Source organism: Rhinichthys klamathensis, unplaced genomic scaffold, assembly GCF_029890125.1.
Source record: "Rhinichthys klamathensis goyatoka isolate OS25496 unplaced genomic scaffold, OSU_Roscu_1.1 h1tg000303l_1, whole genome shotgun sequence".
Taxonomy (NCBI): Eukaryota; Metazoa; Chordata; class Actinopteri; order Cypriniformes; family Leuciscidae; genus Rhinichthys; species Rhinichthys klamathensis.
Genome location: NW_026606822.1, coordinates 2,641,809 through 2,663,855, shown reverse-complemented (window position 1 = coordinate 2,663,855; position 22,047 = coordinate 2,641,809). Strand labels below are relative to the sequence as shown.

At 39.4% G+C, this 22,047-nt stretch overlaps 1 protein-coding gene across 6 annotated transcripts in view; it reads left to right on the top strand.

Annotated features, from left to right (window-relative positions):
* The window catches only part of chd6 (chromodomain helicase DNA binding protein 6), a 40,166-nt gene extending 18,414 nt beyond the window's left edge, over positions 1-21,752 (top strand). For 4 of the 6 annotated variants that reach the window (XM_056270549.1, XM_056270554.1, XM_056270551.1 and 1 more), the window contains 27 exons: positions 1,494-1,737; positions 2,327-2,503; positions 3,292-3,435; positions 4,662-4,917; positions 5,036-5,246; positions 5,646-5,841; positions 5,974-6,138; positions 6,770-6,949; positions 7,568-7,678; positions 7,958-8,160; positions 8,407-8,606; positions 9,238-9,397; positions 9,688-9,777; positions 9,891-9,994; positions 10,257-10,386; positions 10,495-10,570; positions 10,675-10,723; positions 12,442-12,697; positions 13,187-13,395; positions 13,508-15,367; positions 16,087-16,226; positions 16,504-16,719; positions 16,966-17,442; positions 18,061-18,294; positions 18,783-18,926; positions 19,018-19,122; positions 19,764-21,752. In XM_056270549.1, coding sequence (XP_056126524.1) covers positions 1,494-1,737; positions 2,327-2,503; positions 3,292-3,435; positions 4,662-4,917; positions 5,036-5,246; positions 5,646-5,841; positions 5,974-6,138; positions 6,770-6,949; positions 7,568-7,678; positions 7,958-8,160; positions 8,407-8,606; positions 9,238-9,397; positions 9,688-9,777; positions 9,891-9,994; positions 10,257-10,386; positions 10,495-10,570; positions 10,675-10,723; positions 12,442-12,697; positions 13,187-13,395; positions 13,508-15,367; positions 16,087-16,226; positions 16,504-16,719; positions 16,966-17,442; positions 18,061-18,294; positions 18,783-18,926; positions 19,018-19,122; positions 19,764-20,837 — 7,411 coding nt within the window. In that variant the 3' untranslated portion in view covers positions 20,838-21,752. The remainder of the gene's footprint in view (positions 1-1,493; positions 1,738-2,326; positions 2,504-3,291; positions 3,436-4,661; positions 4,918-5,035; positions 5,247-5,645; positions 5,842-5,973; positions 6,139-6,769; positions 6,950-7,567; positions 7,679-7,957; positions 8,161-8,406; positions 8,607-9,237; positions 9,398-9,687; positions 9,778-9,890; positions 9,995-10,256; positions 10,387-10,494; positions 10,571-10,674; positions 10,724-12,441; positions 12,698-13,186; positions 13,396-13,507; positions 15,368-16,086; positions 16,227-16,503; positions 16,720-16,965; positions 17,443-18,060; positions 18,295-18,782; positions 18,927-19,017; positions 19,123-19,763) is intronic. The other 2 variants (XM_056270553.1, XM_056270550.1) reach the window with 2 other exon arrangements.
* The last annotated feature ends 295 nt before the right edge of the window (positions 21,753-22,047 follow it).

The window sequence follows — 22,047 nt, the reverse complement described above, 5'->3', positions numbered from 1 at the left end:
TTTATAATTCAAATGAGAATAGGGCTGTCAACGAATATTCTAAATTCGAATAGGCCTATATATTCGAATAGTTTTAAAAAACAGAGTTTCGAATGTGAAAATTAATATTTGAATGTGGAAAAACACGCCCGCGGTATCAGAGGCGCGGCTGTCTGCTTTGCGAGTGGGCGCTGCCTGAGGGATCAGGGACAGGTCACAAGAGTCGCACTGGCACAGCTGAAAGTTTTTTATTTCTTATTCTTATTTATTGCATGAATAAGGTAGGTTAGATACAGCAGTTCCATGCATCGCAGGCTTCACTGGTTTGATTATTTACCGTTTCATGTCAAGGAAAAGTTCCATGTTTACCACAGCACAGCTCGCTCGGGGCGTTCAATGTCGGTTCTTTAAAACTTCAATTAATGTTAATAATATTTGTTGCAATCACTGAATGAAGCCTGCTATATTTGGGACAAGAGTCGCGACCTTAAATTGCTTGCACAAAACTCTTGATCAGCACTCAATATTTGTTTATTGTTGTTGTTGTTCATTTAAACCGTTATGCGCAGAGAGCGTGAGGTGAGGGAGAGAGAGAGAGAAAGAGTGCCTAGCGAGAGTGAGGTCTGCGGTCTTGGCCATTAGTTGATTTAGGCTACTTGTTTTTGTGTAGGTAATACGTTGTCAAATATGTTTAAACTTAAATAAACTACCTAAACAATTAGTTATGTCTCTTTGTAATTTGACCTGTTATTGACGTAATGCGCGTCATTGACAAAATGCACAACCAGATGTTCGAATAGTTCGAATATAGCATATGTGTTTTTTAGAGGGATTTTTAAGAACGTAATTTTTGAGTAGCCTAATTTTGACAGCCCTAGGAAGGAACGACGAGTGTTAGTGTGTTGTTGCCGATGGAGCGAACGAGTGCGTGTTTTGTGTATATTAATGAGAAGGGCCTGCTTATTCGGCATAATCTGGTCCCAAGCCGGTTCGCAGGACGAGAGGGCAACACGCATGTCAGGAGAAGCATTCAGTTTGTTTCGTTGTTTCAAAGCTATTATTATTAATATTAATTTAATTAGAAAACGGAATTATTATTATTATTATTTTTTTAAATCACTGGCGACCCATTTCAGGGTTTGAAAACCACTGGTCTAATACAATGCAATGTCTTTTTATCTTTTATCTGAAGACTTTTCTCAGCAAATATTATATTATAATTGACAAGTGTAATTAATTTGGTTAATTTATCAGCATATAATGTAATACTTTTTTTTATTATTATTAATTATTATTGATAACAACCCTAGCTGTAAGCAAATACAAATATCAACAATAAGCACATTTATTATAATTTTTTTAACCTAACCCTTACCTAATAAAAACTCTAGTAAGCATGATAAAATAACTTCAGACAGCAGAAGGATGCTCATGCGACCGATTCCAAATCCTGTTCCTCATAACTGCAATCTGACGTGATTAATGAACACCTGACCATGTTTCTCCTGATGTAGGAAAAACTGTATTCTGGCTGATGAGATGGGGCTGGGGAAGACCATCCAGTCCATAACGTTCCTCTTTGAGATTTTCTACATGGGTCTGAGAGGACCCTTCCTCATCATCGCCCCGCTCTCGACGATCACCAACTGGGAGAGGGAATTCCGCACATGGACTGAAATGAACGTCATTGTCTATCACGGCAGCCAGATCAGTCGGCAGATGATCCTGCAGTATGAGACGTACTACCGAGATGAACAGGTGGGTCAAACAGAGTGACAGAAGATGGTTCTTTTTTTTTTATTTAAAAAAATCCTGAAAAAATGTATCATGGTTTCTTAAGGCAGGAAATCAGCATATTAGATTGATTTCTGTAGGATCAAAAGGTTTTTAACCAAGTAAAATTAAATGTAATCTTAAGGTTTTAGAAAAAATTTAACTTAAACATCTTATTTATTTTTATTTTTGAATAACCAAACCTGGCTCTTGCCATGAACATAGCCATAGAAGCCGGAATGGCTTTAAAAAAAATTAAAGAAGGTTCATGTGACACTAAAGACTTTAGTAATGATGCTGAAAATTCAGCTTTGCATTACAGGAATAAATTACATTTAAAATTGATTGAAAATGTTAAAAACAGTTATTTTGAATTGGAATAATATTTCACAATATTACTGTTTTTTTGTGTGTTTTTTTTACTGTATTTTTGATCAGTTAAATGCAGCCTTGCTGAGCATAAGGGACTTTCAAAAACATTAACTAGGTTTTTATTTTTATTTTTTATTTTTATGTATTATGTACATATTTGTTAGTGCAGTGTATACAATCAGTCTTTCTCTTGCTCCTTCAGGGAAACATCATGACTGGTCAGTTTAAGTTTCATGGCGTGATCACTACATTTGAAATGATTATGGCTGACTGTCCGGAGCTGAAGAAGATTAACTGGCGCTGTGTGGTGATTGATGAGGCCCATCGCCTAAAAAACCGCAACTGTAAACTGCTGGAGGGACTCAAACTCATGAACCTGGTCAGTTTAATATGCTTGTTTTTATTTATTCGTTTGCTCATTTGTGGACCAGGAACCTGATGCAGACATTTTTGTCATACTAGGGTTCAGGTTTAAATGCAGAAAAGGGGAAGTGAAGCCATCTGCGATCTAAACTACTGTGCCATCTCTCTTGCACACATCTCATTTAGCTGCCGAGTTCTGCTTCACTGTATTTACATACGCACATCCTCTCTGGACACAGAATGAGTAATCTCATCTCACTCGCTTTACATATCACTGCAACGATGGCCAGTGTGTGCAAACTACATTTGATGCAGTGCTGTTTTTTCCCCTCACTGCTGATTAGGTGTTCACAGATGCATTTTGATGTACAGTGGCCCCAAAAAGTATTTGGACACATAAGGCACATGATGCAATAGTGAATGACAACCAGAAAGCGTCAAAATGGTGTATTTGTGCTATATTTAAAATGTGTAAATAAATACAACCCGGTTTGATAATTTGTATCTAATACATTAATTTTTTTTTTTTTTTTTGAGACTTCAATGTCCAAATACATTTTTGGTCCACGATATAGAAATATACCCTCTTGTTGGAGCTAAAATGGGTGAGACTAGATAAAATCCAGCTTAATATTTCCCAGTCTTGTCCCCATAATTTCCTATGCTGTCTTTCACCATCTATATAGATAAAAGTATTAAAAAGTCTAAAAATAGACAGTTGAGAGAGTTAGTATAGATATCTAGTATATCTAGTATAGAATCAGTAGGCTGAACTTAAAGTTTCTATCTGTTTTCTCCCTCAAGGAACATAAAGTTCTTCTCACAGGAACTCCTTTGCAGAACTCAGTTGAGGAACTCTTCAGTCTTCTTAACTTTCTCGAACCCTCACAGTTCCCTTCCGAGACCACGTTCCTGGAGGAGTTCGGAGACCTAAAGACAGAGGAGCAGGTGAGAACTAATCCTCAAATGCTTGATAGGAAGTTTGTGATCTTGCCTAATATGTTTGTATAGTATGGACTCGATAAACATCTACACACCTTCACCTCCAATTATCTGAGCCATCTATTCTAGAGGATAGTAGGAAACATCCTTGTTAACATCCTAAGAGGCCAATGCTGATAAACTCAAAATAACCAAATAAAGTGCTGCAGGGATGACATGTTTTTGTTGGCCAACCTGAAAGTTAGCATCATCCTGATTCCCTCAACAAAATGCCAATAGGATTTTTTCATTAACTTTTGGATTTGTGTAGAAAGCTGTGACCATGAAACATTTACGATTCAAGATAATCTTCACAAATGACCACAACTGAAGCCTTACGCGAGGAGTTACTGAAGCCAACAGAAATAAAATGTTAATATTTAGGTTATAAATGAACTCGCCACGGTCACATGACCACACTGTACACGGAGCGCTGTAAGAAGAAAGCTCAGTCCATACTTAGTGACATTCATCATCCAGCTCACTCACTATTGAGACCCAGGTACAAATCCTACAGCCTGAGAGACAAGAGCGGACACCGGACACTATCATCACACTCAAAACATGCTTTTACAACAGCTTCTATCCAGCAGCAGTGAGACTTATGGCGAATTCAAATAAATAGGGTGTATATATATATATATATATATATATATATATTTGACTCTAAGGGTGACCCAGTACAATTCCTATGTATGTGTGCAATTTTCTTTGTGCTATACAAATGGCAAATAAAACTTTGAACTGCTAAAGCTTCTGACAGCTCTTTCAAAAAATCTATAAATTGGAAAGTTAGAGTTAAAATACTTTGCAAGAGCATGAGTATAAATACAACAAGGCTGTACAAGTGAATTAGTGAGTCGATGATTTTACCTGTTCGGCGCAATTGTTTAGCCACTCATTTAGCCACTTGTTAGCAACCATCTTTTAAAGATCTTTTTAAGTAAAAGCTTTAAAAAAAAACACAAGTAGGGTATAACTGTGTTTAATGTCATAGAATAAAACATGAAAATATCTTGAGCTTGTATATAAACCACAGACTTTACTTTAGGCATTTAACCAAAAACTCATTGACTTGTTTGGGACGATGGAACCAGAAGTATTATTTCCAGGCAACATGGCCTGATTATTGTTGATTTAGGTGAAAATAAATATGCCCAGCTTTAACCTGAGAAACATTAACATTCCCACAGGTAAAGAAACTGCAAGCCATTCTGAAGCCCATGATGTTGAGGAGACTGAAGGATGATGTGGAGAAGAATCTGGCCCCTAAAGAGGAGACGATCATCGAGGTGGAGCTCACTAACATTCAGAAGAAATACTACCGTGCCATTCTGGAGAAAAACTTTACCTTCCTTGCCAAGGGAGCGAACCAGCACAACATGCCCAACCTCATCAACACAATGATGGAGCTTCGCAAGTGCTGCAATCACCCATACCTCATTACAGGTGACGTGTGAAAATGACAATTCTTGAAATATCTTGGTTGCAGTTCTCTACATCTCATGAGTCACTCATGAGCACAATTTGTAGTGCTGACTTAGTCTCCCATCTACCTTTCTGTCAGGTGCTGAAGAAAAGATTCTTGAGAGCTTCAGGAAAACCTACAGTTCTGACGCTCTGGATTTTCAGCTGCAGGCAATGATCCAGGCCGCTGGTAAACTAGTGCTTATCGACAAGTTACTGCCCAAACTGCTATCTGGAGGACATAAAGTGCTGGTGTTTTCCCAGATGGTTCGATGCCTTGATATACTGGAGGACTACCTCATTCAGAGGAGGTGAGACAGCTGGTTATTATCCAGTAACATTAGTCATACTTTTATTTAAAAAAAACTGTTTTTGAGACTGCTGGTAAATGAGAAAATAGACTGAAAATAGAATGTCAACATGAAATTAAAACACGGTTTACGTCATTTGTTGCTTTTCTTCAAGGATAGTCAAGAAAAACAGATTTTTAAAATTTATATTTCCAGGCCTAAAAAGGTAGTGGAAATGTATAAAAATCTTAAAGTCATAGCAATTTCTGTAATGCCTATTAAAAAAATTCTAGCTATGCTCATTTTTAAAATTGGGAAATTCATTGGTCAAAACATATGGGTCAGTAAGTTTTAAGTTTTATGTGGGTTAGATGCAAAAACTATATTTCTTATCATCTGAAATTTGTATGCTGCGTGTAGATATACATACGAACGGATTGATGGGAGAGTTCGAGGGAATCTAAGGCAGGCTGCCATCGATCGCTTCAGCAAGGTGGACTCTGACCGCTTCGTGTTCCTCCTCTGTACACGAGCAGGAGGTCTGGGCATCAACCTCACCGCCGCCGACACCTGTATCATATTCGACTCAGACTGGAACCCGCAGAACGACTTGCAGGTGAATGCGGAGCATCTTTTATATACAGTGTAACTGACTCTCTCCTTTAGCGATTTCCATCCCATATATAAAAAAACCTTTCCAAAAAACACAAATATCCCATTTGTTATAAACATGCTTTGAATTCCACAGGCTCAAGCTCGCTGCCACCGGATCGGTCAAAGCAAAGCGGTGAAAGTGTATCGACTTATCACGAGAAACTCATACGAGAGGGAGATGTTTGACAAGGCCAGTCTGAAACTGGGATTGGACAAGGCTGTTCTGCAGGACATCAACCGCAAGGGCAGTCTCAATGGGGTGAGGGATCCACGACATTAAACTTTTTTTCCCCCACATCTGCCAGTGTTGAATTTATCAAATGTATCAGCCTTAAACAAAAAAAGAAAGAAAGAAAATTATATATTTCCCAAACTGTGGGTTGCTAACCCCTGCGAGTGATGAAAAGCTAATAATTAATTAAATGCATAAAAATGAAAATAATTTTTAAAATAAAAACTTTATTAATTATTTTTTTTTGTCTGTGTGTAATGTGACCATTAAATAACATCAGAGAACCATAAAGATGTGAATGTGTTGTTAAATTTATTATTGAAATATTAAGATAAAATCTCAAGGGAACTTTAAGTAAATATTTTAGCCCAAGGGTTTCAGGTGACAAAAAAACTTTTGCAATCTCTCCAAGAAACACATGTAAATAAAACACCAAGACCCATCGTTATTTGGAAAAGTTTGGCTTCCTTTTTTACCACTGAGATGAACAATTTCAGTAAGAATATTTTTAAGAACGTTTTGCAGATAAATTTGCTGCTTGTGTTCGATGAGTTTAAATTTTGAATCCTGGGCAGACAGAAACTATATTTAGTTTATGCCATGACTTGCTACACTGACTAGGACAGTATTGTTTAATTACTGTACCTTCCTCTTTCAGGTTCAGCAACTGTCCAAGATGGAGGTCGAAGATCTTCTCAGGAAGGGGGCGTACGGGGCGCTCATGGATGAGGAAGATGAGGGCTCTAAATTTTGCGAGGAGGATATTGATCAGATCCTGCAACGCCGCACACAGACCATCACAATCCAGACTGAGGGGAAGGGATCAACTTTTGCCAAGGTATACACTACCGTTTAAAAGTTTGGGGTCAGTCAGATGTTTTTTATGTTGTTGAAAGTCTCTTATGCTCACCAAGGCTGTTTTTTTATAAAAAAAATTTAATCAAAAATACAGTAAAAACAGCAATACAATTTAAAATATCTGTTTTCTGTTTTAATATATTGTAAAATGTTATTTATTTCTGTGATTTCTGTAATGTTTTGATAAATTTAATGCATTTTTGTATTAATTATAAAATATAAAATTAATTTTATTTTTTCTTATTCATTTCTTTAAAAAAAAAAAAAAACTGACCCCAAACTTTTGATCTGTAGTGCGTGTATATGTCTACACATCCACAATCTATCTCTATATATAAATGTCAACGGATGTTATATTGGTATTTTATGTGCTAAATTTAAATGTTTTGAAGACGTGGTATGGATCAAATCTAATTATTAGCGTCTTTTCTTGTTATCTCTATTTTTTTTGTTCGTAAATATGGCAGATGAGCTGGAAAAGTTATGCGAATGTAAAAGATGAATAAGGATTGCATGTATCAGTAAAACACAGGCTTTTACATATGTGATCTCTATCTTGATAAAGTGCTTATAATCCTTTATTATTTCCCATTTCCAGGCTAGCTTTGTGTCTTCAGGGAACCGTACAGACATCTCTCTGGATGATCCAAACTTCTGGCAAAAGTGGGCCAAAATTGCTGAACTGGAAATTGACTCCAAGGCAGAAAAGGTAAAAAGTATGATGGTTTAAAAAGCTGAAGCTTTGCATTTGAGCTCACTGTGACTCAGGTGGTGTAATACCAGAGAATCAGCTCATAGACTTCACCAGAGAGAGAAAATGAATGGGGGGGGGGGGGGTCATTTGAATATCAGCTGATTCAAAACAGATGGCTTGGATTAATGTGTGATTGTGAATGTGCTGTTTTACACTGTTTGCGTGTTGGTGACATTTAAGGAGAAAAATATTGAGACTGCAACACTTTCTGACTCATGTCTGTGTCTCTGCCAGGAGAGTCTGGTGATCGACACTCCTCGCGTAAGGAAGCAGACGCGTCACTATAATTCTTTTGAGGACGATGAACTGATGGAGTTCTCTGAACTGGACAGCGACTCAGAGGAACGACCCTGTCGCACAAGACGTCTCAGTGATCGCAACAGACGCTACCTCCGAGCAGAGTGCTTCAGAGTGGAGAAAAACCTTCTTATTTTTGGGTCAGTGTTTCATTTGCTTTCGGCTGCCCACTCATTCCTTCTGGGTCACCTTCTGTTGCCCTACAACAGACTTTTAATCAAATTAAGTATTGTTACAAGCAACTAAAGGAATTCAACATAGAATTTTCTGCCATTTCATTTGCAGATCAAGCAGACCATATATTGGAATAAACTTTGTAGCCATAATTAGGCTATATGAAGTTATACATCTCAGACTCTGATGAAATGTCTTTGCTGATTGTACAGGTGGGGTCGCTGGAAGGATATTCTCAATCATGGGCGTTTTAAATGGCACCTGTCGGAGCGAGACATGGAGGTGCTGTGCAGGGCTCTTCTGGTCTACTGTGTTCGCCATTATAAAGGAGATGACAAAATTAAAAGCTTCATCTGGGATCTGATTACACCCACTAAAGATGGACATAATCAAACACTGCAAAACCACTCAGGTTATTAATGCATTTGTTCACACCCTGACATTTTTTGCGTCCATTCATTAATTATTTTTGGGATGACTTTATTCACGATTAGACATAATCAATTGACATTTAAATAGAACAATAAATTAATCGATTAATAATTAACATTAATGTTACAATTGCACCAAATTTTTTAGAGCTTTTTAAACATTTTTAAATTCACAGTTGAATTTGTTTGCTATTAATTCAATTACGAATTAAATTAATTATCAGTTTAAATTAGTTGCACTTTATTATCATTATTTTAATGTCAGGATATTATTTAATCTACCAATTACAATTTAAAAAATCACATAATATTATTTTATATGTGGATATATAATAGTAAATATAACTCTTTTTTTAAACTTTGAACAAGTCAGATCATGAATGCTTTCACTGCTTGAATGATCACTGAAAACGTTTGTGCTGAAATTGATCGACAGTCAGTATGTTTAATCCAATAAAATTGACAATTGAATGTTGATTAATCATAAGCATCCCTAATCCTTGATTATTTGAGTATTCAAATTAAATGAACTGACTGCTTTTCATACAATTGTTGCATAATGATCAAAATAAAGACATTAAAAAACATAATAATTGCGTTTCACCTGTCCAGGTCTGTCTGCTCCTGTCCCGCGTGGTCGCAAAGGAAAGAAACTGAAGAACCAGTTGAGTCCACCTGAGCTGAAGAATGCTGACTGGCTGGTCCACTGTAACCCAGAGGTCGTGCTTCAGGACGACAGCTACAAGAAACACCTCAAACAACATTGCAACAAGTAAGACTTCATAAAGAATTCAAGCATCTTCAAAATTGCATGTTGTAATGCATGCAGATGAACAATGTATGCATTTAATGTCAGTGTAGCAAAAGTACATTTTGCACCCTGGTTATACCTACATAAATAGTGAGTACTATAATCGGGGTGCATAATTAACAATTTCCTACATCCTGCCAGTAATAAAAATATATTTGCAATATGTCTGATCTCATAATATTGTACTGTAGTAATAACAATTTATGAGCGAGTTTTAATTGTTTGATCATCATGTATCCTGTCATGAACAGGGTGCTACTGAGGGTGCGGATGCTGTACTATCTGAAGGTTGAAGTGCTGGGGGAGGCTGCTAATCAGGCTCTTGAAGAGATCCCAGCCAGGTACTACATGGCCCAAAGCCCATTTTAACCTCATGAATACTAAATGAATTCTGTATAAAGCAGTTGTCATTGTTGAGTAGCCTAATATATAAGGATCTGTGTGTTTTATGCAGTAAACTGGAGGTAACCCTGCCTGATATCGACTACATTGAGATCCCTACTATTTGGTGGGATTCTGAGGCGGATAAATCGCTGCTTATTGGAGTTCACAAACATGGTGAGACATCATCATAGAACAATGGGTGCAACCATCACACCCGGTTTTGTGATGCAATTCTCATGCATGCGCAATATAGCAATGGAAATCTGTGCAGACTGCAGACACAAATACATACAGGTCATTTTTGAATATAGCAGAGATGTGATGCATTTCAATTCATTTAGAGCATCTTTTAAAATGTTTTAAATGTCCAAATGATTCCTATTGACTTCCTCTTGCTTTCATCATCTGCACTAACTTGTCCTTGTGTCCCATGTAGGGTATGAGCGGTATAACGCCATGCGTGCAGACCCTGCTCTGTGCTTCCTGGAGCGGGTGGGTATGCCTGATGTCACTGCACTGACGGTAGAACAAAGTGGAGCAGAAACTGCTTCCGATGCACCGGATAGGTAATATCCTTGAAAATCAGCAGCTGAGATAATGTAGCTGTATGTGGGAATACAACAATTACATATTTTGACTCTTACAACCATAAACACACGTTTCTTCTTGTGCAGTATCAGCAAAAGTGATGAAATTAAAGAGGAAAACGACATGAAGTCTGAAGAATTAGAAGAGAAAGTAGAGATCAAGGTAATAATAGGAAGTCAAAAGAATATGAGGTCAGATTAATTATGCTATAGAGTTTTAACCAAATGCACAGACTGTTACTTTAAGTAAAGTTTTCTTTTACAAAGGAGGAGCCCATGTCAGAGGAAACAGGGAAAAATGACACTACAGTGACAGGTATTACAACCCTCCTTATGTATTTATTCATCCATGTATGTTTTGAAATGTAACTGTTACTATTGTAACTAAACATTTAATTGTTTGTTAATACTGTTAAGGGGTGGTCACACTAGCTTTTCAGCATGCACAGTTATTTCGCACCCTACGTCAGGATATACCCTTAACAGGATATGATGTCACACTCCAGGAATTCTATTTTAAAGCTCCAGTCGGCAAGTCTGGCAGATTGAGTGGATTTAGGAAAATTTTGAATGTTTACAACTCTCATGCCCCTCCCCCACTATCAACGGATACCCTCCCACCCAGTTCATGCTCGTCAGTGCGTGTGCACCAGATTTTCAGTGAACGCCAGGACTCTCAAGTGTCACGCATTGAGCGTGACAGTCACTCATGTCGGTCTTTTGTCACGCTCTCCCGCCACACATTGTATTTCTCACGCTAAAAAACTATTTGTAATATATTTAATATGCCGCAGCGCCCAAAACTCTGGCCGCGCTGCTCTCACTGTGGAACCGGCATGAATCAAGCGCGTTTCCTCTGGTGTTGTTCGTCGAGCTACACAATAAGCCAATCAGAAAATAGCACTATTGTATCTGGGTAAGATTTAACGCAACAACCAATGGCAAAAATGTATCCAACCCCCCGTCGGCTGGATGTCACTCTTACCTGTCTTCAAAACTTGAGAGCCCTGGAACGCGCCCGTCTCATCAGCATCCATCAACACCATGGAGTATTTGGAGGTATGCTGTCCTGGCTAATCTACCGATAGATTGCAATTGCTAACGTCATTTATACTCTAAATGAGCTTACTTGATTTTCCGCCATCACTCTTCGTTACTGCGCGAACTTCCGCGAACTTCAGGCGTGTGCATGTGGTTGTAACGTGCGCGAGGGGTGGCGTGTGCCCGATCTGTGATTGACAGTCAGATCTCACACCCCCCTGCGCTGATTGGACATGATGAACCGGGAGCTGTGGATTTTTGCAAAACAAATAACACGCTCCAGGTGGAGTTAGAAGCTCGGGTTTTTTTCTAAAACCACTTTATTTATGTTGTTCTGTCAGATTATAGTGTCGATTTCACTGAATATGATCAAAAAAATGTTGCCGACGGCAGCTTTAAATGTATTCTAAATGATTTACTTTTGTAACATCTTCCAATACTGGATAAATTGAGAACTTTACCAGCCATAAATATTTTGACACAATAAATATATATATTGCATTCTCTTGTATATTTGTGTCAAATATGAGGACATTTAGTTACTTGCAGAAATGCCACTTTATCTTGTCATTTTGTGCAAGATCATTTAGTTTTGGTTCTGAAGTTTTAAGACTATAAACATTTTGACATCCTAACTTACTTCGGTGATACACAACAGCTACTGATCCTTAGTAGACAATTTGCATTTCACATGCAGACTGTAACTGTTTTACTTACTTGCCAAAGCTTTTTTGTGTGTTTGTTTTGGACCCTGCTGAGAATTTTTATTTTTTTTCCCATTTACAGATTGGAGGTCAGTTTTAATCCTCTATTGATCCGATATCATCATTTTACTTCTCCTAACTTGTAGTATGCAACAAAAAGCGAAAAACTTTTTTTTTTTAACTGCTCTCTCGCATTGGTATCCGTATGAATCCAACACAAACCCTAATGTGACCACCCCTTAAGTTGATCTTATTTCAGGTTGAGTCTAATGTAGCAATTCTTTTAAAGGGGGCTTCGTAGCATCTCTCGCAGGAGACCTGATTACAGAGATGATGGAACAGGGGCGGATACAGTGGCCGGCAGGTTCGGCTCTTACAGCACGTTTACGCCGCCTCATTACTGCATATCAGCGTTACACGCGCCGTGAGCCACTTCGTCATGATTTCCTCTTACACGATGGAATTGCACCTGTGACGTGGCAAATTGGAGAGTTTAGGCACTGCACAACTGAGCCTGACCCACTCTTTTTGGAGTGGCAACGAAGGTAGGCGATGTGGCGGCAGTTTTATTGTTTAATTAATGTTTCCTTTAAAACATCTCAGCTATGATGTTTTTGAGCATCCTATCAGAGCATTGTGTTTTTAAGATACCCTGTCAAATAAAAAATTATCCATTTCATTGCACCCTATCTTGCTGTTTTTAAAATGTGAGTACATTTCTTAAGTCTTAAGGCTCCTGATTGAGGTGAGGTGAACCTGAAACCAGACTAATTATAGAAGGCATTCATAAAACTGATTAGTTAGCAGCAGCAACAATAGCTAAAGAGGATTATTGGTTAGCATAACATCCTGGAGGATAGTATGAACACTGAAACATGTTGAAAGGTCATGATGAACATTGGAAGAATAGTATTTTGGTGCTGCATCAGGTAAGAGGTTAATAGTTTATGATATCTGAAAATCTGTTAATTCAGTATTTGAGGCAGATTTTAAGGTTTATGTACTCCTGAGATAACATATTGCCTTTAACACAGGTGGACACGTCGTGAGCAGGCTGACTTCTATCGCACAGTGTCCTCGTTTGGAGTAGTGTATGACCCAGACAAGAAAATCTTTGACTGGGGCCAGTTCCGTGCCCTTGCTCGATTGGAGAGGAAGACCGACGAAAGCTTGGAGAGATATTTCCACAGCTTTGTTTCAATGTGTCGCACTGCATGTAGACTGCCGCCTAGAAAAGATGAAGGTAAAATGGATATTAGACTTGAGACGAACAAACTAATTAGAGATAGTTTGGTGAGAAGATTAATAGCAACTCAATCTGTCATAACGTATACACAAATTCTTGTCTCATGTAGGTACCGTTGATCCTTCGCTGTTTGTGGAACCCATTACAGAAGAGCGAGCTGCCCGAACATTATACCGTATTGAGCTTTTGAGAAAGGTCCGTGAGCAAGTATTGCGGCACCCACTCCTGGGGGCACGACTGCAACTTTGTCGCCCTAGTTTGTACTTACCCGTCTGGTGGGAGTGTGGCAAACATGATCGTGATCTTCTCATCGGTGTTGCCAAGCATGGCTTGAGTCGAACTGACTTCTACATCCTCAATGACCCACAACTATCCTTCCTGGAGGCCCATCGGAACTATGTTCATAAAGAAAACCACAGATATCCAGTCCCAGGCTTGCCTCACCATCATTGCTGCTTGTATGATGCCAACCTTGTACATTGTCAGTCCCCACAACCTCCAGAGTATCATCACACACCTTCACCCCACACGCCAACACAACTTGTCCATACTCATGGGCATCACCAGCCCACAGAAGTGGTAGCGTCAGAGCCAGGAAGTTCCCTGGGAATAGGTTCAGGAAACAGGGAAGGGTTTTTGGACTGCCCTCCATTAGATGACTCACTGGAGTTGGGGTCTTTACAACATGAAGGTTTGACATCAGACACACTACATAGCAAATCTGGTAAAGAGGCCTTCAACGGATTCCCGTTCAATTCTGCAACTGGTGGGCTGAATATGCTAAATTCGTATGGTGTGCAGGGGGAGCTAAATGGGGCTCAAGGAGATATGGCGGACTCCATAGCTGGGAAACTTCGCAGCGATGTTCTGGTGGGAGAGCAAGGGTCCTCGGAGGAGACTGGATTAATGGCTCCTTCTGTGGAACTCGATGAACTTCAAACTCCATGGGAAAGCTCAGACCATGTTGAAACCTCTGACATGTTCAACGAGACTGATCCCATTTTGGGAGCACAAGCTTTGGAACCCAGCTTTTTGGATGCTCCTCAACCAGACGATGGACGGGAGGGTGATGAAACACTAACCGACTGTTTGAGCATGCCCAGTTCGGACTCTCAAAGCAACCCTGTCGAGCCACTGGCACCAAGCTTTATGTTGTTCAAAGACCTTAATGTTGGAGAGGCATCTGTGGATCAGACAGATTTATCATCCAGTCTTCCAGATTATGTTCCACCACCTCTTAGTCTCCCGGATGTTAGTCTTGACCAGGCAGATCCCATTAGTGAGGATCAAGAGGACAAGCTTAGTGATTCCAACATCACACATGGTGTTCCCAGTCCAGGAGAAGGTGCTGAAAGCATAGGGTTTCATTTTGAGAAAGAAGACCTTTCTCCAGACAGTCTGAAGACTAAGGATTCTCAAGATGAAATTGACAAGATGCCTTCAATAGAGTCTCCAAGGGACAATTGTCTTGAGGAATCTCAGAAAGGGGACTGCAAGGTGACATTTGATGACTCCAATGAAGGAGACTTGGAAGAATCTTACGAGAAGCCTCTAAGAGAGACAGAAAAAGTGCCTTTAGAGGAGTCTTATGATTTGACTTGTGACGAGACCCTGCAGGAACCTTGTGAAGGGTTTCAGCAAGACTCAGCGGAACAGCAATTGGTGGAAGAACCCTCTGAAGAACCCTGCAAAGAACCATCAGACCCAATAGAAGAGTGCAATCTAACTAACACTACTCTCTCAACAGATTACCCTTTGCCTCCTTCACTCCCATCATCTCCAACTACCTTACCTGACACCTCTGTATCTCCGGTCCTTGATGTAGTCCCTAAACAAGAGTTCCTCATGGATCCAGTGGTGTCAGATGTGAAGCCTGAGCCAGACAGCACTACGCAGACCCCTCACCTTGAGCAGACTGAGGTTTTGGATGTAAAGGACAAGATAAAAGACGAAGATGCAAAGACATCAGGTATTGTGGCTGTAGACTTCAGCTTTTTTATCTTTTTTATGTTTTGTTCTTGATTCTGTTGAATACTGATGTACGTAGTAGTTCCAGGTCTGTTGACCACATTCATGTTTCTCAATACTAAGCTACCTTTTTTTTTTTTTTTTTTTTTTTTTTTTTTTTTTTTATATAGAAAACTAGTAATGGCAGCTTGGGCTGTTTCCCCTTTTGGTGAAAAACATCTTAAACCAAAGCTGGTTGCTGATCCTCTAGCCTGGCCAAGTTGGTGTTCAGCTTGTTGGGCAGCTGTTCTCCTAGTCTGACCACCTTATTAGTGTCCACAAACTAACCAGATCAGCTTGAGCAGGTTGAGAGACCAGCAAACTAACTTGGGCTATTTTAAGCTCACTTGTTTGGTACCATGAGGATGTACAAACCAGTTTTAAGGACGAAACTGTATTAGGTCAAAAAGATTATATAAGCAGAATAATTGACTCCTGACTGAACATTTTTGATGTTTGTCATTAGTTATTTCTAAACGTTGACGAACACTAGACCGATTTGGTTGATGGAATCACTTAATATTTTCTGTTATGTTACTTTGCCAACTTATTCAGACAAATTACATGCTGATGAAAGATTTTCTCACAATGTTTTTAAAACCAAAGAAAACAAATTGAAGTTAGTTTTATTTAGTCTCTGTCTAGCAACATGCTTTGAAAAAATTTATTCTTTTTTTTTAGCATTATTGGGAGATGTTGATGCACCACGCTTTGCGCTGCCCATGTGCGAGATGGCAGACAGTATCCATGAAATAAGGGAACCAACCATTGCTCAGCTTTTACAGGAGAAAGCACTCTTCTCCTTCTCAGAGTGGCCTAAGGTATTGTCATGTTAGTGATTGTTTCCTGCCTGTATTTGGACTGAAATATATACTTCTAAATATACTATAAATATTCCTATACTTTCCTATAACCTCATTAATTAGTTATACTGAAAATAGATTGAATATATCTTGTATATTCTACAGAACATGTGAAAATCTTGTCTTATAATGTAAATGGTAAAGCTGGTTTCAGCTCACTAGACATGTATCAGTCACCTATTGCTGCAGTTTGACCCATTTCATACACCGTCTTGTGTTTTTGTGTTTTCTACAGGACAGAGTGATCATCAACCGTATTGACAGTATCTGCCATACTATCTTAAAGGGGAAGTGGCCTTCCTCTAGTCAACAGTATGAGTCTCCCTCTGCATTGGCTAACACCTGCATGCCCAGCAGTGCCCACCAGAGGGCAGGATTTCTGACTACCAGAATGCCTATATCTCAGAGCCTTAACTTCAACCTCCCACATGCAGTACCCCACTTACCAAAGGTAAGAACATCACATCCACAGACAGGATGTTTTTCAAGATGTCTGCAAATACTTAAAACGTTTTGAAATGTCTTAAATTCAAAGCAAGTTTTGGAAATGTCTTGAAATAAATTAAATGAAATACCTGGAAATATCAAGACATTTCCAACGTGTGATTTTTGAGGCCTGAAAAGTCATGGAAATTAATGAGATCTTGAAATGTCATACACACACAGTCCCATTGATTTACAACTCTTGTCCCAACAGGAGCGGTTAGTTGCCCCAGCATTTCTCTCTGAGCTCAAACGTCCCAGGCGTGGGTTTGAATTCGAGGCAGAAGTTCTTGCCAAACCAAGCCATCTTGGAGAAAAGATCCAGGTTGGCGTGTCTCATCGTGCTAACGCTCTTCTCCTTAATGGTTGGCAGGATGCCGCTATTGACCTCTCCAAACCATCTGAACTAACAGTTGGTGGAGACAGTGGGCCAATCAGTCATATGAGCCACACTGTCCAGTCAGCGCCCCACAAAATAACCGGGATAGGCTCCATACAAGGCTCACTGGGATTGGATATGGCTGGCATTTTGCAGGCTGGCTTAATTCATCCTGTCACAGGGCAGATTGTCAATGGTAGTCTTCGTCGTGATGATTCAATGTTGAGACGGAGAAGAGGACGAAGAAGAAATGTAGAGACTCCTGATCTCGGCTTTATGAAGGGACGAGCCATGAACTTGCCTGAACAACAGGTTTGTGGAACCGCGTATCACTGAAATAGATCCAATAGGACACCCAAAATGGAACATGTCCCCATGTCATTCTAGCCTCATAGTATTAGTTTTGTGAAACATAAAAGCAGATGTTTGGCAGAATCTGCTGCTCTCTTCTATCCACCTTAAAAAATAAATAAATAAAAACACCAGCAAAGATTAAAGTCTTCATCAGAAGTCGTATGGGCTGCTTTCATGTTGCTTTTTGTGTTTTTTGGAATTGATATTAGAAGTAAAAAGTAAATACATCATGATCAAGATGGCTTTATAATAGTAACAATGGCATCCCCCCCCCCCCCCCCCCCAAAGTGTTTTTTTGTATGTTTTTCATAAGTTTTACCAGGAAAATTAAAAAATCTGAATTACTGTGATTTTGAAAGAAGTTTTTATTTTAAACTTAATTTTGCCATGAAAATAGCCTTTGATGCTTATATGACACTAAATTATTTTAATTAATTAAAATAGTTTATATATTAAATATTATTAATTAATATTTTATTTGATATATTAACAATATTATTAATTTAATTTATTTTTAATAATTTTAATATAAATAAATATTAATCATTCATGTGTTTATCTTTGTATATTACACAGTGTGGGTCAGAGAGCATCAGCCAGCCTGTTGTGTCCTCAACATCCTCTCAGTCAGAATGCCCTCCATCCACCCCGACTACACTTCCTACTCACCCTCCAGCAAACTCTCCAGCTCCTCCTCCAGCCTCAGAGACCCTGAATGTGAGCGTGGACAGGGACACGGCCAATAAAGGCCTAATGGAATGGCTCCGACAAAACCCCAACTACAACATGGAGCTTTCTGCTTTTCCATCGGTTAGTTAGAAACAGAACAGTTTTATGTTGTGGGACTAAAAAGTAATATTTCTGTGGCTTTTTCTTTTGAGAATTATAAACATTCTTGTTTAAAGATGACATGAAATCAAAATTGTCCCTATTTCTGAATACATGTTGCTCTTGTTATTGGGCATAATCCCGTGCACATTATTCCATAGTTTACACAATCCATTACATTTCCATTGGATAAAATGATCACATTAGTAGTAGTACTTCACATTAGTGCTAAAATAGATTTAAATGCTGTTTCATGTTGACTTTAATGGTATTGTCTCTTTATTTTTGTGCACTTTAAGGTGCTTTAAAAAGATATTTAAACTATATATCGAGCCACTGGCACCAAGATATTTGAATTATCCTAGTTGTGAATGTTTGGTGTATACAGCTTATATACACCTTAATATAAATAATATAATTGACATTTAATATATTACTATAACTCAATTTATATTGTATGTCTTTCATAGTCTCAGAATGCGAGCATGTTGCACAGTTTCTTGGAGCGTCCAAAGCAGAGAAGGCATCGCTGCAAAGATCCCACCAAGCTCGACGTCAGCTCTCTAACTGGAGAGGAGAGAGTCCCGGTAGTGCACAGAAACACAGGCCGCAGGGTAACAAAAACACACATACCATTTTTTGTTTTTGTTAGTTTCCTCAGATTGATTTCATTTAATTTTAATACCACAATTCCTCTGGTTGCAGCTTGGAGGCGCTATGGCTCCAGCCATTAAAGAGCTCTCTCGGTGGCTGGATGCAAATTCAGAATACTCTGTGGCTCCTGATTGGGCGGATGTGGTGAAGCATTCGGTGAGTCCTACATATTCTGTCTAGAAAGGGACAGACACTGAAGCCACTTGTGAATATGTAGTTTGTAGTAATACAGTATATGTAGTTTGTAGTAATACAGTATAACTGAATATATCTTAATTATCAAGGTTGAGACAGAATCGTAATAAGATCAGTCTTGCTCAAGCACCACAAAATCCTTATAGTTTTCCTTGGATGAAAAGACTTTGCTAATGTCTGCTAGTTTCTTGATGCCATTTCACAGATTCTGAGTTCATGTCATCTGCATGAAATCCCTCATAGGGATGTCTGTTATAGTCTATGCTATAGTCTGCATTAAAATGTTATAAGGGTGTCTACATTTGTTTAAATGTCTAAAAAGTATTTATTATTTTATAATTTAAAAAGTTTTGATTTTAGAAAATATCTTATCGGCTTATTCTGTATTTTACTGAAATCCATTCAAGTTCTGCAATCTGCAATTGACCAATCAGAATCAAGAATTCCAGAGAGTTATAAATTATATTGTAGTACTTCATTTCTAATTAATTATTAATCCTAATTATCTTTTTAACTTGTTCATTTATGTCCAAATTTAACTTAGACCTTATTAATACAATCTTTGATATACTGAATGAACATATATTGTTTTCATATCCCAGGGTTTTCTACCGGAGGGCAAATTCGCACGCATCCTCACTGGACCTGTGTGTCGGGATCCCGGTCCACGCAGAAGAGGCAGGCGACCCCGCAGCGAGATGCCCAAAGCCCCCGAGCTCCCCGCTGGCATGGCTCCGCTCTTCATGAACGGTGGGCTCATTGGCAGCATGGACCTGGTTAGTTTACCCAATCTCCGCAATGTCCCTGGTATCCCACTCACCGGTATCATGGGCTTTCCTCATGGTTTCGCCACTGCTGTAACATCAGGAGATGATGCCAAGAATGGTCTCGGCATGTTGCCCATGATGCTCCATGGCATGGCGGCCGTGCAGCCGCCCATGTATAGCGCTCACATGAGTGGGATGATGAGTCAGTCACTTTCAACGGCGACATCCACTATGTCCACCGTAACTGCATCCACAACAGCGAGCGTGACTACGAACTCCGCAACCGTAACCTCAACCTCAAGCCCGCCGGATAGTTCGGATACTGCACTTCAGCGGGATAACACGGGCTCTCCGATGAGCACGGAGAACTGGATTAAGGAGGAAGCAAAGCAAGGAGGGGAAGAGAAAAAAGTGTCCGCTTCGGTGTCTACAGCTGCGGCCACTAGCAGCAGTAGTAGTAGCTGCATCACAAGCACCGGCAGCCATTTGACCTTTAACCCCTTTCTAATCCCGGGAATGTCACATAGTCTGTTGTATCCGCATATGTTCTTGCCACCAGGCAGTATAATGGCATTGCCCGCTATGCCTGCAGCAGACAGCACGGGCAGCCCTAAGAGGAAGAGGAAGAAGGTAAGAGAGGAAGGACTCGTGGAGGGAAACGGGAACGGTGGCGTGCAGATGGACGGCGAGGAATCGAAGGGGGTTAAAGTCGAACAGACACCCGAACGAAAGAGCCAAGAGGGTGTAATGGAAGAAGATGGACATGATGTAAATTTAGCTCTGGTCAAAGATTCTTCTGACCATATACAAGATCCTTCCGAGGATAAAAGTACTGAAGAAAAGGAAAAAAACAAAACGGGAGAAGAACCTGAGCAAGATTCTCAAGGCCCGTGTGACGGTGGAGACTAGAATGCATCCTCACGTTTGGGCCACAGTACTTTTGTGTGTGTCGTGTCGGTAAAAGTTTGTGTATAGGACTTTGATTATCAATGTATTGTTTATAGATCTGCCCTTGTAATTTCACTGACATCTACTCTACCTTCTGGGTGTGTGCTAAAGAAATAGACACTTGAAGCATGCAAACGCTCAGAGGTCTTGAATCCTACAAAGGGGCAACATCATCATTGTTGTTAGCAGGTTTCTTTTGCATCATGGGAATGGACACTCAGAAGATTCTGTCTATTGACGGAGAACGCTCTTAGTGACCCCAGCATCCCCCCCTCCCCCCTCGATTAGGTGTTATTTACTGGCATCTTTCACAGATTCTCAGAAAGTGGTAGGATGTTGGTATTGTGCAAAAAAAAGACAGCAGTCTCACTCCATAATGGTGGTTCGGATCATGCTTTTATAGTTGCATAAGACCTAGATTCATGTTTTGAAACATTTCTCAGAATAATGTAAAGAAAACGCTCATCCCATTGGTAGATTACCAGCAGTGCTGCGTCTGATTCGTTCTTGATGGACCACAGTATTTTGTTCTTAGTTGCTTGCTGCTATGTATTCATTTTAGTCAAGATTTTAACCTAAATCTTTTACAAAGCTATAGATGGCATGAGTGCAACATGGTGAGTGCAATGCAAACTTAAAAAGAGCAAGGCTTGAAGTTGATGGCAAAGAACAATCCAAAACAAAATTGATTTATCTTTTGTTTTGTTTGTCTTAGTGTTTTTGGTATCATTTCCACATTGTCGCTTTTGATAAGGTGCACCCGTTGCGATACTACTAATCGTTTATATAGATGGTTGTGTGTACTTGGGGGTTCTGCAAGTCCAAGGGCGAAGCATTAGTGCCATAGAGGAGACTCGGTTCTAAAAGGTTTTGGTACATGGGCGTACAAAATAAAAGCCTGACTCAAAGCTTTTGTAGCAAAATTGTGAGAACTGTGTTTTAGTGAATTTAAAGGGATAGTCCCCTGTCATCATTTAGTCACCCTCATGTCATTCAAACATGTATGACTGACTGTGGAGCACAAAAGCATAATGCTCACATTGCGCTTTTCCATACAATGAAAGCATAAAATGGCTGTCAAGCTTCGAAAATAACCTTGCAACTACACTTTTCCTCATGCAAAGCTATTGTGTGACTTGGGATATAGTGCGTAATTAATTTGGACTGTTTA